This window comes from Medicago truncatula, chromosome 5 (genome assembly GCF_003473485.1).
Source record: "Medicago truncatula cultivar Jemalong A17 chromosome 5, MtrunA17r5.0-ANR, whole genome shotgun sequence".
NCBI classification, from domain to species: domain Eukaryota; kingdom Viridiplantae; phylum Streptophyta; class Magnoliopsida; order Fabales; family Fabaceae; genus Medicago; species Medicago truncatula.
Genome location: NC_053046.1, coordinates 41029721 through 41043647, shown reverse-complemented (window position 1 = coordinate 41043647; position 13927 = coordinate 41029721). Strand labels below are relative to the sequence as shown.

General features: G+C 31.8%; 2 protein-coding genes across 2 annotated transcripts; both read left to right on the top strand.

The window, feature by feature from the left end:
• Window positions 1-1024: 1024 nt before the first annotated feature.
• LOC11423348 (uncharacterized) lies at window positions 1025-4214 on the top strand. The gene is made up of 9 exons (XM_003617378.1): window positions 1025-1057; window positions 1178-1297; window positions 1712-1834; window positions 2202-2270; window positions 2361-2449; window positions 2544-2652; window positions 2915-2983; window positions 3063-3176; window positions 3288-4214. Exons 1-9 carry the CDS (start codon window positions 1025-1027, stop codon window positions 4212-4214), a joined length of 1653 nt encoding a protein of 550 aa, XP_003617426.1.
• A 6087-nt stretch (window positions 4215-10301) lies between these two features.
• Window positions 10302-13927, top strand: LOC11431954 (ubiquitin carboxyl-terminal hydrolase 13). Its single transcript, XM_024785032.1, has 7 exons — window positions 10302-10421; window positions 10568-10687; window positions 11464-11586; window positions 12028-12102; window positions 12720-12788; window positions 12875-12985; window positions 13094-13927. The coding sequence occupies exons 1-7, from the start codon at window positions 10302-10304 to the stop codon at window positions 13925-13927; spliced, it is 1452 nt and encodes a 483-aa protein (XP_024640800.1).

Genomic DNA, 13927 nt, shown 5'->3' with positions numbered 1-13927 from the left:
GTGACCGTCTGAACGTTAGTAAAATAATAAAAATATCGAAGTGGAAGTGACTTAAAATACTTTACCTTATATATTTACTATTGATTGATTTTGATTATGATTAAAGTTATATGTATAGATGATTGTGACTTTTAAATTGTAACAAACCTTACTTTTAAATTGTTGCTGTATATTTTTTAAGAACTTCGATATAACATTTTTATAGACAAATTTGTTTAAATGTTTGTTTAATATAATGAAAAATTCAGCCAAATATTTCTTACTCTCCTTATAGTTTGTTATAGAACACCCTTACTCTACATATATCTTTCTGTTTCATTAAATGTTGGATTGAGAGGCTCATATAGTTTTTAAACCCAACAATATACGACTATATATAGAGACTTTCAAAATTGAAAAAACGCAAAGATCACTCATTCAAAACGAGAGCTGTTGCGAGGCAGAGAACAACGGTATCACTTCTCCTTTTTCTCTCTAATCAAATTGTTCATTGTTTTGTTGCATTGCCACACTATGTGATAGACTGATATAGGCATATTATTAGTTTTTTCTTTTTTTAATGACAAATGCTAGTGGTCAGTTGTTATTCCTTCGTCCGAAGAGCTTCAACTCAACCCTCATATTAGGTTTTCCACCTATGAAGCCCAATACTCCAAAATTGGAGATGCTAATACCTTGTGAATACTAGCGGATATGTGCATCCTAAAAGTAATGGAATTTATATATTTTATTTTTTAAAATATATTTTATTGGATACATGCATATCAAATACTTTAAGGATATTCATTGATACGTATCTAGAATATTTATGTATCTATAAAGATACATGTGTGAGATATACACGGATGATGATGGGAGAGAAGAGGCTTAATTAGTTAGCATTAAACAAAACTTATTGAGTTTTTTGTGTTGATATTCTAACGTTGAGATTAAGATATATTTTAGTTTAGACAATAATTCTAACGTTGAGTTTTTTATGCAGGAGAGGTTAAAAAAGAACACAGAAAAAGCACAAATTAAAGAAATGGCAGAGACTCACTTGTACACTATGATAAAGGTGTTCCAAGCTTGCTTTCCTAGAATTTTGTTTTGTTTGTGTCTTTAGAAACATGCTGTTAATTGCTCAATCAGATTGTATTTTTATTTATTTATACTGATAACATATAATACTTCTAAGGTGGTACGAGATGAAGACCTTGCAGAACAAATTGGAAATGACATATATTTTGATCTCGTAGACCTTGACAAAGTGAGGAGTTTCCGTGTTAAAAAGCAGACGTCATTTAACGTTTTCAAGGTATCATATCATCAGTTACACTCTTACATTGGAAAATTAGACAAAAACCGTATCTTGTTAATTGAGGATTGAAATACAAGTACTAATGTACTGAGAATACTGTATCCAAATTAGTGCCAAATACATATGACAACACTCCCCAATTACATACTCTAATTTCATGTTCTTGCAAGGGAATTCAATGGCCTTTAAGACATGCTGGTTAATTAGTTTGTGAACTGCTTAAGAGAAAATCATTATTTTAGATGAATCCTCATATAGGAAACAATTATTTTAAATACAGTTCTGAAATATAAAAATCACAATGCTTTAGTAGGAAGAAGAAAAACATACGTCATATGAATCTTGTGGTTTTTATGCTTTTGGTTTTGTAATTTATATTATAACTTAAGAATTTTGTGATGTGATATATAGAACATGGTTGCTAGAGAGTTTGGCATACTAGCTCAATTCCAGCGCTTTTGGATTTGGAAAAAGCGTGTAAACGGTACATATCGACCATATCGGCCTTTGACATACATCGAGGAAGCAAAATCTGTAAGTTCATGAGATTGCTTGAAGTTTTTCAATATTGTTTTGCTCATATATCCCCTTCAAGCTTCATATTTTATGACTTTTTCATCTCTGGTTGTTGGGTTTTATGTTTAATGTTGAATCTGCTCATGACATCTATATCAAGCTGATACTTAATTGTGGGACCCCCCTCTCGGACCCTGCCTGCATATGCGGGAGCTTTATCAAACCGGGCTGCCCTTTCTCTATATTGATTGTTTTTGGATCCCATAGTTTTTTTTCCCTTAATGCTTGTGAGGGTGCTTAATTTTTTGTGATTCATGTCTGTGTCGCATACCAATTTCACTATGATGTGAAGTTCATTTTTTTCTCATTCTGATTCCAATTGCAGGTTGGCCAATTGAAAGAGCTTTACGAGGATGACAAATTAAAATTGTTTCTGGAAGTGGAGCATGAGCTGGTGACGTTTATATTATGAAGTTGTATACTATTTTGATAGCATGAAACATCATTCAAACAGTCCTTTTTGACAAACTTCATTATTATATAGGATTTATGCCCCATTGCACCACTCTATAACGGAGAGGATGATATATTACTTTTCTTCAAGTTACACAATCCTGAAAGGAAGAAGCTAAGGTACTGGATCATTTCTTGTTTGATTTTAACATATGTTGAGGTAAAAGGTGGACCATAGTTGACATCATATGTATTTCCCTTTGGTGGCTGGCAGTTATGTTGGAAGGCTTATTGTGAACTGTAAGGATAAGCCATCAGATATCTTGGCAAGGTTAAATAAATTGGCTGGTTATGATCCTAATGAAGAGATTGAACTTTATGAGGTTGGTTTTTGTTGTCTGACTTTATATTTTTCTGCTGAAAAACTTCATAAAAGTTTAAATTTGCAAGGTATCCTTGCATATTTAGAAACCATATGCTTGCTGATGAGTGATGATGAATGGCGAATAAAGTGAATCGTGTTCTATGAAAATTTATCATTCTGGCATGTGACCAACAAGAACAAAAAGGGCCTTTTCTAATGGCATCTTCGGTTGACTTCAATTATTTAGCGTTTCTGAGTAAATTCTTCCTATTGTTGTGCAGGAAATAAAGTTTAAACCAAATGTCATGTGTTTGCCTATTAAGAAGGAATCAACATTTCAAGAAAGTGAGGTAATTACACACCCAGTTGATGCACACCAAGTTACTGTTTCATTGGTTTTCTTATTGATTTGTTTTTCCATGAATGCAGTTAGAAAATGGTGATATTATATGCTTTCAGAAAGCTTATGCTATTGATACTAGGAAATATTTCCACCTTTCTGACGTGCCTTCATTCTTGAAAATGAAAGCTATTGATTGCCAGGTATATATTTTCTTTTTGAGGTTTAATAAATGCGATACAAAATGAAAGCTACCCAGTTATTCTAATCATGTTTCTAGGCTTATCTTGAACGAATGTTGTTTCCTTGTTCAGGTTTCTCCTTTTCGATCCTCAGACATAGAATCCAAAGATGAAGAATCATTGGAAGAGAAAAACAAAATTATTATAGCTGAAGAAAGGAATGTTGTCAAAAATACTGAAGCTCAACAGTCAAAAGTGGATATAGAGACCACTTATGATGAAGGTACCAACAAAGCCAACACTTTAAAATTTGTCAGCAAAGACTTGAAAGAAATTGATGCTATGATAGATGAGGATGTCATTGGTGCGATCGACAGAGTGTTATCAGAAGGGATTACTCTTTCCTTAAAATCTCACCATTCTGTTCAAAAACAAGAAGTCTCGAAGCTGGATCCCAACTTCCAAGAGCAACTTCTTATGGAATTGAGGGATATCGCTTTTAAAGAAGACTTGGTTGAAAAATTTAAACAAGGTCTCACTCCTAAAGTTAGTTTCAACACAGTCATGGAAAAAATTGAAGCTAATGTTGACATGTTCTCTTCTCACCAACTAGAACAAGTCGGTGTTGTTGTTAACCTTGTCAAGAACATTGCGAGGATGTTTGAGCAACTTAAAAATTTGAAAAAATTGCAAGACTTGACTAAGAACAGCACTGACCAAAATAATGAAGCATTGAAGGAGGCAAGACAAAATTTTTTGATCTCAAAGGCGTGCCTCACAGACCACCAAACACAACTCAAGTCTCTTGACATTCGGATTGCTGATATCAAAGCCAAGCTTGAAAAACTACAAGGCGACCGGGCTAAAATGGCTGAGATTCAAGATCAAGAGAAAGATAAGATCACATCTTTTAACAATGAAGTTAAATCAATTTTCCATCGCCTCGCTGATGATCAAATCAAGTTGAAGAGCGTTGAAGATAAAATCCTGGAGGCACAAACTGAATTGGAAAGGCATGAGAAGGTCTACCAAATAATGAGGGTAATGCCTCCATTTTGATTAATGTACTTACTTGGCCTTTTTGGTCACAAACGTTTCACTTCGATGCCATTTTAGCCTACCTTCATTCCATTTTAATACTATCAATCATGATTATTGGTACCTTATAGTATATGCAAGTAGTATTTTGATTTGATACAAAACTGGGCCCTAATCAAATATGAAGTATTTTTATTTAATATTGTCAAATATATTTTGGAAGTAAATCCCATTGTATTTCTATTGTGTGCATTATAAGATAGAGATAAGATATGATAAGAATAAAATAATATGGTCACATTATGATAAGAAGTTGGAAAAGAATAAGATAAGATAATGATATGATAAATACTTATCATTATTTTTGTTTGAGCTGTTGATAAACACTTATTCTTTCATGTATTTGATGTAAAGAGACATCGTTATTTACTCTTTTTTATGTTTAACTAGGTAACAATTTCAATTTTAACTATGATTTATAAAATATATATTTTATTTAAATGACAATATTACCCCTTATGAAATAGTTACAGATATCTTTATGAAATTAACTTCTTATATATTAATTTAATTTGGACATTTAGGAGGATTCCCAAAGAATATTAGTTCAATTTTGTATCTCATTTGGCTTTTTATGTGTGTGGATTATTTGGAAAGAAAGAAACAAACGTATTTTCTCTTATAAGGAGGAAAATCTGCAACATTTACTTACCAAGATTAAGCTTCAATCTTTTACATGCTTGGGAGCAGTTTCCCTTAATCGATATCTTTCGGACACTTCTTATGTTAAAGAAGATTTGACGGTTTGGTTAATATATTTATGTTGACTTCTTAAAAAAAAATATAGTACACTTTTACATAGAATACAAGAATATTCAAATATTGAAATTATAAAAAGAAGAGAATATGTCACCTAAATAATGTCCTCTCTGTTGCGAATTCGATGAAAAATCACACCAATAATAAACTTGATATGTGGAGCAAGGGATAGTTAAGCAACCAAAAATAAAGTGTATGGAACAATTATAAACACAAGCCAAAAGTAAAAAACAACAGCGAGAGAAAAAGGAAGAGAGAACACAAAAGAATTTGTTGACCTAGTTCGGTCCAAATTGATCTAGTCTGGGGGAGAGAGCAGCCCTCCGATCCACTATATGATGAGTAGCGTTACAAAAGAGATATCAATGGGTTACAAGAATAAGTCTCCCGCCTAATTCTACCCAAAGTTCCAGTCTCTTCCCGTAACCATGAGACTCAATCCTAATAGTGTTTCCCAAGGTGAATCAACCCTCAAAACCTAGTGTTTGTTCCAAAGAGACAAACTCTATACAAACCCTAGTTTTGTTGTTGCCTTTCTAAACCCTTGTTTCAGCCCCTCTATCTCAAAGTTTGCTCTGATACAAGGTCTATATTTATAGTGAAAGTAATCCCTTAAAAAACTGAAACAAATCTTCAATAAAAATACGTTTTATTTTTATCTTCAATCGCACCATCGTGCCACGATGCGATTCAACCGTGACACGATTTTTCCAGTGATTGCTCCAGAATTTTGCTTCAACAATCGTGGCACGAAACTTCTCTATCATGACACGATTCTCCAGAATTCTAATTTTAAGTTAACTCTCAGATCCTCTAATTGATGGACATAACCTAAAGAGTCAAGAGATACTTATTGAAGAGTATATGCTACTTACATATCTAATCCCTAGGTAATATGTGTGAGAATTGAGATACATGTGGCGTTTTTGTTGCTTGATAAAAGAAATATATTGGGTGGAGTTTTTGAGTAATACTGTTCACTAACTTTTAGAGGAGATTAAAAAAATACCGTAGTTCTCCTCAGGAAAGAAAGGTCTGGAGTACGTGTTAGAGGATAAACCATAGTTAAAATTTAGGCTAAGTACCTCCCTAGGTCCTTTAAGTTTTAAGTTTGTATCAGATAAATTCTTTAAGTTTTTAAAGTTTCAGATTGATCCTTTAAGTTATTAAAAGCTTACATTGTTATCCTTTCGATCAACCTCCGTTACAATAAAGCTGATATGTCCGTTAAGTACGTAATGTGACATAAAACATTGCGTTTTTCTCAGTACTGATATCATACATAGTGACTTGTGTGCAGTTTAATTGAGAAAAAATGAGAATAGACATTGAAGCAGAATTTATTTGCAATGAGGTTGATTGAAAGGGTAACGGCGTAAACTTTTAATAATTTAAAGAATCAATCTAAAATTTTAGAAATTTAAAGGACATATCCGATACAAATGTAAAATTTAAAGGACCTGAGGAGATATTTGGCCTAAAATTTATTTATTTTTCTGTGTTAATTCTTCAATTTTTAAGGAAATGGTCTTGCTTTCCTAAAAGGAAAATGGTCTTGCTATGACTATGAATTGTTTTATCTAAGGGGGGTGTATTGGATTAGAATTTTAAAAGACTATTTTAATATAAAAAGTCTTTTAGATTTTAAAAGACTCTGTGAGATTGTATTGATTCTGTGAGATTTTAAAAGACTTTTTATGTAAAAGACTTTATACACTCAAGATTTTAAAGGATTTATCACACAGACTTTTAAGGATTTTATGTGATTTTAAAATTTCAAAGGATTCAATGAATTTTAGGGGAAAAAGAACAAACTTACAAGCGTGAATGATAAAAATAATGAACAAATAAATTCTAGCGTTTGAATAAAGAAAAATAAAACCAATAAAAAATTCTTTTACTATTGATTTTCAAATTTTATGAATTTAATAAGATTTTAAAGGACTAAAAAACACTCTAACACATTATTCTCAATACACACTTTTTATTTGTTAAAAATGTTATTGCCACAAAATTCAATTGTACATATTTAAAATTATGCCAGCACTTACAAATCTTTCAAAAAAAAATATTGTGTCAGCCATTACAAATCGGTCGAGTTACACGAGTTTACCGAGTGTTAACTCCGTCAAACTCGTTAAACCTTCCAATTTTACCAAAAATCGATTTTACCTCAGAGTTAACACGATTTTTGTACCTAAAAATGTAAACTCGATAATCTCGGAGAGTTAACACTCGATTTGCGGAACATTGATTACGACATACTCTCTATCATAATATTCTCAATACAATTTTTTATTTTTTTATGAGATAGAGAGAGGGAGAGAGGGGGGATGAGAGATTAGAGAGAGAGAGAGAGAGAGAATGGAGAGATAGAGAAACGAAGAAAGAAAGGAGAGAATAGGGAGGGAGAGAGAGAGAGAGAGAGAGAGAGAGAGAGAGAAGGGAGGAGAAAGAGATAGTAACTTTTAAAACAAAAACAATCTCAAGAAATCTCATCTTTTCATGAAAGACTTTTTCTTGTTAAAATTACACTACAAAATCCCATAAAATCCATCAAAATCCAATTTAGTAAACAATCCTTCGAAATTTGAATGATTTTGAATACCACAAGACTTTTTTTAAATGATGAGAAGTCTTGATTGAATACCTCAAGACTTTCTCGAATGATTAGTTCTTTAGTGCATGGTAGACAAAATCGCGATCTGACTCGTAAGAGTCTACGATCTTGAGTACCACCTGCGTGCTTGATTGGGTATGGAATCGGAAATTGGTGGGCGCGGCCAGAATCGCCGTGAAAACGCGAGGAAACGACTGTCTCGTGCGTTTCGGCCATTTCCGATCGTCTTCTTGAAATTCTGGGTACGCGGGTCGGATCCGTGACCCATCGAAAAACGTTATAAAAGCTTCAGAAACCCAAAAAAACGCTTTTTTTTAGCTGTCACATGAAAGGTTTGTTTCTTAGCCCATTAAACCAATTAATTATTAATTTAATTGTATTTGAAAATCTTCCCAAAAAATGCGTTTTTTTTTTATTGACCTGCCACATGAATGAAACAGATCTTTTTTTCCCTATTATACCATATATTTATTGATTAATAACTATATTGGAAACCTTCCCGATACACCACTAAGCAATAATTTGTGAAACCTTCCCAATATGTTTTGTTATTAAGTAATTTTTATCATTTGAAGTTGTTTTCTTACTAACTTAAATCTATAAGCACTATACTATAAATTTGATAGGATCTTCCGATCCGTGTTACGATTCTGCGATTCACACGATACTGTCACCCTGCCCCGATCTTGTCTAAGATCTCGATTTTGTCTACCTTGCTTTAGTGAACCTCGTTAATGTTCAATCATTTGGTTGAGATTTTTGTTGTTTTTTGTTCAATTTTTTTCCTAAAACAAAACAATGAAAAACATTGTTTTTGTTTAAATGCCTTTTATTTAGAATCATATCGTTTCCGCCAACAAAAAAAAAAAGAGCGACCCTCCAGCATATTTGGATTGGATACATATTTTAGAAAGATAACGATTAATATAGTTTATTTATAAAAAAAAAAAAAAAAAAAACGATTAATATAGTTTGGAATTTGATCCTTCCAAAAAAGAAAATAGTTTTCCTCAAAAAAGAAAAGTCTGGAGTACGTGTTAGGGGATAAATCATTGTTTTTTTAGGGAGAGGATTAACAGTGATTTTATTTTAAAATGTGTGTATTTTATATAAAATCTTGATTATTACTAATTAGCAAAAAGACGGACATTGAGGGAGAGGATAAACAGTTGAATTTTATTTCAAAATTTTATATAAAATCTTGATTATTACTAACTAGCGAACATTGAGGGAGAGGATAAACAGTTAAATTTTATTTCAAAAAGTGTGTATTTTATATGAAATTTTGATTATTACTAACTAGCGAAAAGACGGACACTCATGTGTCTGTCTTTTAATTTTTTTTATTACGCTAACGTTTGAAAATTATTAATGGTATTTTTTTTATGAAATTTTAATTTGGATTAAAACAAAAAATATAAATGTTTGTTTCTTTCAAGTTATAACAAAATAAAACTAATCATGATTATTTATTGCAATGACTCCAACAAATATAACAAAAAAAATATAATATAAACTCTTTTTTTTTAATGACACCAACAACAATCTTTATTATAGAAAAATTTGTTTAAGGGTATAATTGAGATAGTAAAAAAGTAAGTATAAGTTTGTTACACTTTTTAAATGATAATGGAATATATATATATATTCATATCATTTTTGTTACATATGTTATTTCTATTGAAAATTGAGAGTATTTTTTGAAAGAAAAGTCCAACCCAAAAATGTTGAAAGGGGTAGTTTTCTTTATATATAGTATATAGAAATTATTTTTTTAATGAAAGTTAAATACATAGATGTTTTTGTGACTTTTAAATTGTAACAAACTATTTAAATATATATATATATATATATATATATATATATATATATATATATATTGTAACAAATGAGTTCTTCAAAAAAATTGTAACAAACTAGGTTTATTTTTAACCAATAATATAATAAATATAATATAAATTCTTATCATTTTTAATAACTTTAACAATATAACATTATTATAGACAAATTTGTTTAAAAAAATCATATTATATCTTTCTGTTTCATTAAATATTGGATTGAGGCTCATATAGTTTTGAAAACAAAAAACGCACGCCTATAAATAGAGAGGAGAGTCTTTCAAAACCGAAATCACTCATTGGGAACAAGAGCTGGTTGAGAACAAAGGTATCACTCTATCGGAGTAATTAAGGAAACTAATTCATGCATGCATTGTTTCTCTTTGTTTTCCGTTTTCAAATAGATATTTCTAGTAAATTAATTCCCATGTTAATCTTGGTATTATTCTTCTTCTCCTTTATCTTATTTTATTGTTTGTGTTTGTTTGATCACTTTGGTTATTGGTCGTTGTTAATTTTGCTCCTGACATCAAAATATTGGTGTGAGTTTTAATCGAATTCACAAGACCCTTAATTTTAAATCTCTATTGTACTATATATGTTAGTTCCTCACATTAGGCCCTCAAAGGTAGCAATTTTTTTGTTGCAAGTTATAGTTTATGTTGCAATTTGATCTCAAAGGTAGCAATTTTTTTGTGTTAATATTCCGGTTCAATATTCAAACGTCGACCGTGAGTGATACTCATATTTAGTGTTTGAAATTTTTAATTTTTATGTTTCTTTGTCAACATATTTAAAAGGCCTAAATTCAAATTCGCTTCAGGCCTACAAATGTCTTGGGCTGATCTTGTGCAGGAGAGTTTGAAGGAAGGAAAGGTTGAAGGAAGGAAACAGAGAAAAACGCACAAAACTACAGAAATGGCAGAAAATAACTTGTACACTATTATAAAGGTGTTCTATGCTTGCTTCCCTAGATATGTTGTTTTGTTTGTGTCTTTAAAAACATGCTCTTAATTGCTCAATCAGATTGTATTTATATTTATATATTTATATTTATTTATACTGATAACTTGATAAGATATTATAATACTTCCTAGGTGGTACGAGATGAGGACTTTGCAGAACAAATTGGAAATGATTTATATTTTGATCTTGTAGACCTTGATAAAGTGAGGAGTTTCCGTGTTCAAAAGCAGGCGTCGTTTAACGTTTTCAAGGTATCGTATCATCGGTTACTCTCTTACATTGGAAATTTGAGAAAGACTTAATCTTTTTAATTGAGAATTGAAGTACAAACCCTAATGTGATTATATAGAGCACGCCTAATAAATAGTAAGGATTGAAGTGCATTAACTTGTGGTGCCACCTTTTTGTTGAGAGTCTCATATTGGATGGGATATGGCCTAAAAATATGTTTATAAGTAGGAAACATCCTCCACCTTATAATTCAGTTTTATAAAGACGATTTAGACCGAATATAAAAATCTAAGATGGTATCATAGTCAATCCAAGATCTGGTGAGTCATTTGGTATCTGGCGACGTAGGTCATGCCTCAAAAATCCAGTCTTGAGTGCAAGGGTATGTGTAGAGTCTCACATTAGATATAGCTTAAAAATATGTTGGTATGCATCTCTCACCTTACAAACTGGTTTTGTAGGGTTGAATTAGGCCCAACACAAGTGTTACGAATTTTATATCGTCATACAAGCATGCAAGTTGGGAAAGTTTAGTTTGTGAACCGATTAAGAGAAAAAATCATTATTTTAGATGCATCGTCATAGGAAACAATTATTTTAAATACAATACTAAAATATAAAAATCACAATGCTTTAGTTGGAAGAAGAACAACATACGTCACACGAATCTTGTGGTTTTTATGCATTTGTTTTGTAATTTATATTATAACTTATGAATTATGTGATGATTATTGCACCCATCTGTTATTTTTGTAAGTTGGATTTTTACGTTTGATTGATTTTATGTGATATGTAGGAAAATGTTGCTAAAGAGTTTGGCATACCAGCTCAATTCCAGCGCTTTTGGTTATGGGAAAAGCGTGAAAACCATACATGTCGACCATCTCGGCTTTTGACACACATCGATGAAGCACAATCTGTAAATTCACAAAATTGCTTGAAACTTTTCAATATTGTTTTGCTCATATAGCCGCTTTAAGCATCATAATTTATGACTTTTTCATCTCTGATTGTTGCTTATATATCTGCTTTAAGCTTCATAATTTATGACTTTTACCCCTCATTTATGTTACATGTTGAATCTGCTCATGTCATTTATATCAAGCTGATACTTAGTTCAATCTGTGGTACCTGTTTTTTGGCCATCTTTGACTTCCTTCTTTTTATTTCTTTAAATTTTATAATGTATATGCAAGTTGCAAGTGGTTTTTATACAGATTGTTTTGGATCCCGCAGTTTTTTTCTCCTCTAAATGCTTGCGAGGGTGCTTAGTTTTTTGCGATTCATGTCTGCACAGCATACCAATTTCTCTATGATCTGTAGTTGTTCATTTTTTTTCTCATTCTGATTCAAATTGTAGGTTGGAGTTGGACAATTGAGAGAGCTTCACAAGGTTGACGAATTAAAACTGTTTCTGGAAGTGGAGCGTGGGCTGGTAACATTTATATTATGAAGTTGTATACTATTTTGATAGCATGAAACATCATTCAAACAGTCCTTTTGACAAACTTCATTATTATATAGGATTTATGTCCCATTGCACCACCCTATATCGGAGAGGATGATATATTACTTTTCTTCAAGTTATATGATCCTGAAAGAGAGGAGCTACGGTACTGAATAATTTCTTTTGTGATTTTAACATATGTTGCGGTAAAAGGTGGACTTTAGTTGACATCAAATGTATTTCCCTTCTATGGCAGTTATGCTGGAAGGCTCTTTGTCGACTGTACTGGTAAACCATCAGAAATCTTAACAAAGTTAAATAAATTGGCTGGTTATGATCCTGATGAAGATATCGAACTTTATGAGGTTGGTTTGCTTTGTCTGTCTGACTTACTAATATTATTTACCTGCTGCCAAATTTCATAAAAATTTAAATTTGTAGTGCATCCTTGCATCTTGTTCTATGAAAATTTATCATTCGTATATGACTTGTCAGAACAGAAAGGGCCTTTTCTAACAGCATCTTCAGTTTTTGAATCTAATGATATGTAAAGGTGACTTTAATTATGTAGCTTTACTGAGTAAATTGTGCCTATTGTTGTGCAGGAAATTAGATTTGAACCAAAAGTCAAGTGTTTTCCTATTGAGAAGAAATTAACATTTGAAGATAACGAGGTATAGTAAATACCCAGTTGGCACATACTAAGAAATTAACATTTTAATTGGTTTTCTTATCGATTTATTTTTTTCTATGAATGCAGTTAGACAATGGTGATATTATATGCTTTCAAAAAGCTTCTGCTATAGATACTAAGAAACATATCCGCTATCCTAATGTTCTTTCATACATGGAATATGTGTACAATCGCCAGGTATTTTCTTTTTGAGATTTAATAAATGCGATACGAAATGAAAGCTACCCATTTATTCTTATCCTGTTTCTAGGCTTATCTTGAACTGAATGTTGTTTCCTTGTTTAGGTTCCTTTTTGTCCCTCAGATATAGAATCCGAAGATGAAGCATCATTGGAAGAACAAAACGAAAACATTACAGATGAAGAAATGAATGATATGATAGACGAAGAAATTAATGATATGATAGACGAGGATGAGTTGTTAGATCTTGATGATATGGTAGATGTGGATGTTATTGGTGCAATCGACAAAGTTATATCAGAAGGGCTTTCCATTATTGACTTTAGATATCTGCAACTTGACCTCCCTGATCAACTTCTTCAGGAATTGAGGGATATCGCCTTTAAAAAAGACTTGGTTGTAAAATTTAAACTAGGTCTTGCTCGTGAAGTAAACTTCAATGTAGTCAAGGATAAAATCGAAGCTAATGCTGACATGTTATATTCTCGCGAATTAAAACAAGTTCATGTTGTTGTTAACTTTCTCAACAAAATTGAGTGGATGTTTGAGAAACTCGAAAAATTGGAAAAAGAGCGATACGCAATTAAGAAGAGCACCGACCAGGATAATGAGGAATTGAAGGCGACAAGACAAAAAATATTGTTGTCAAAGACTTCCCTCGACATCCACCAAACAGAACTCAACTCTCTTGATACTCAGATTGCTGATCTTAAAGCCATGCTTGAAAAACTACAAGGGGAAAGAGCCAAAATTGTTGAGATTGAAGCTCAAGAGAAAGCTAAGATCACGTCTCTTAACAAAGAAGTTAAATCAATTTTCCATCGCCTCGCTATTGATCAAGTCAAGTTGAAAATTGCTGATCAAATTCCGGAGGCCGAAACTGAATTGGAAGGTCATGAGAAGGTCTACAAAACCTTGAGGGCAATCCCTCCATTTTGA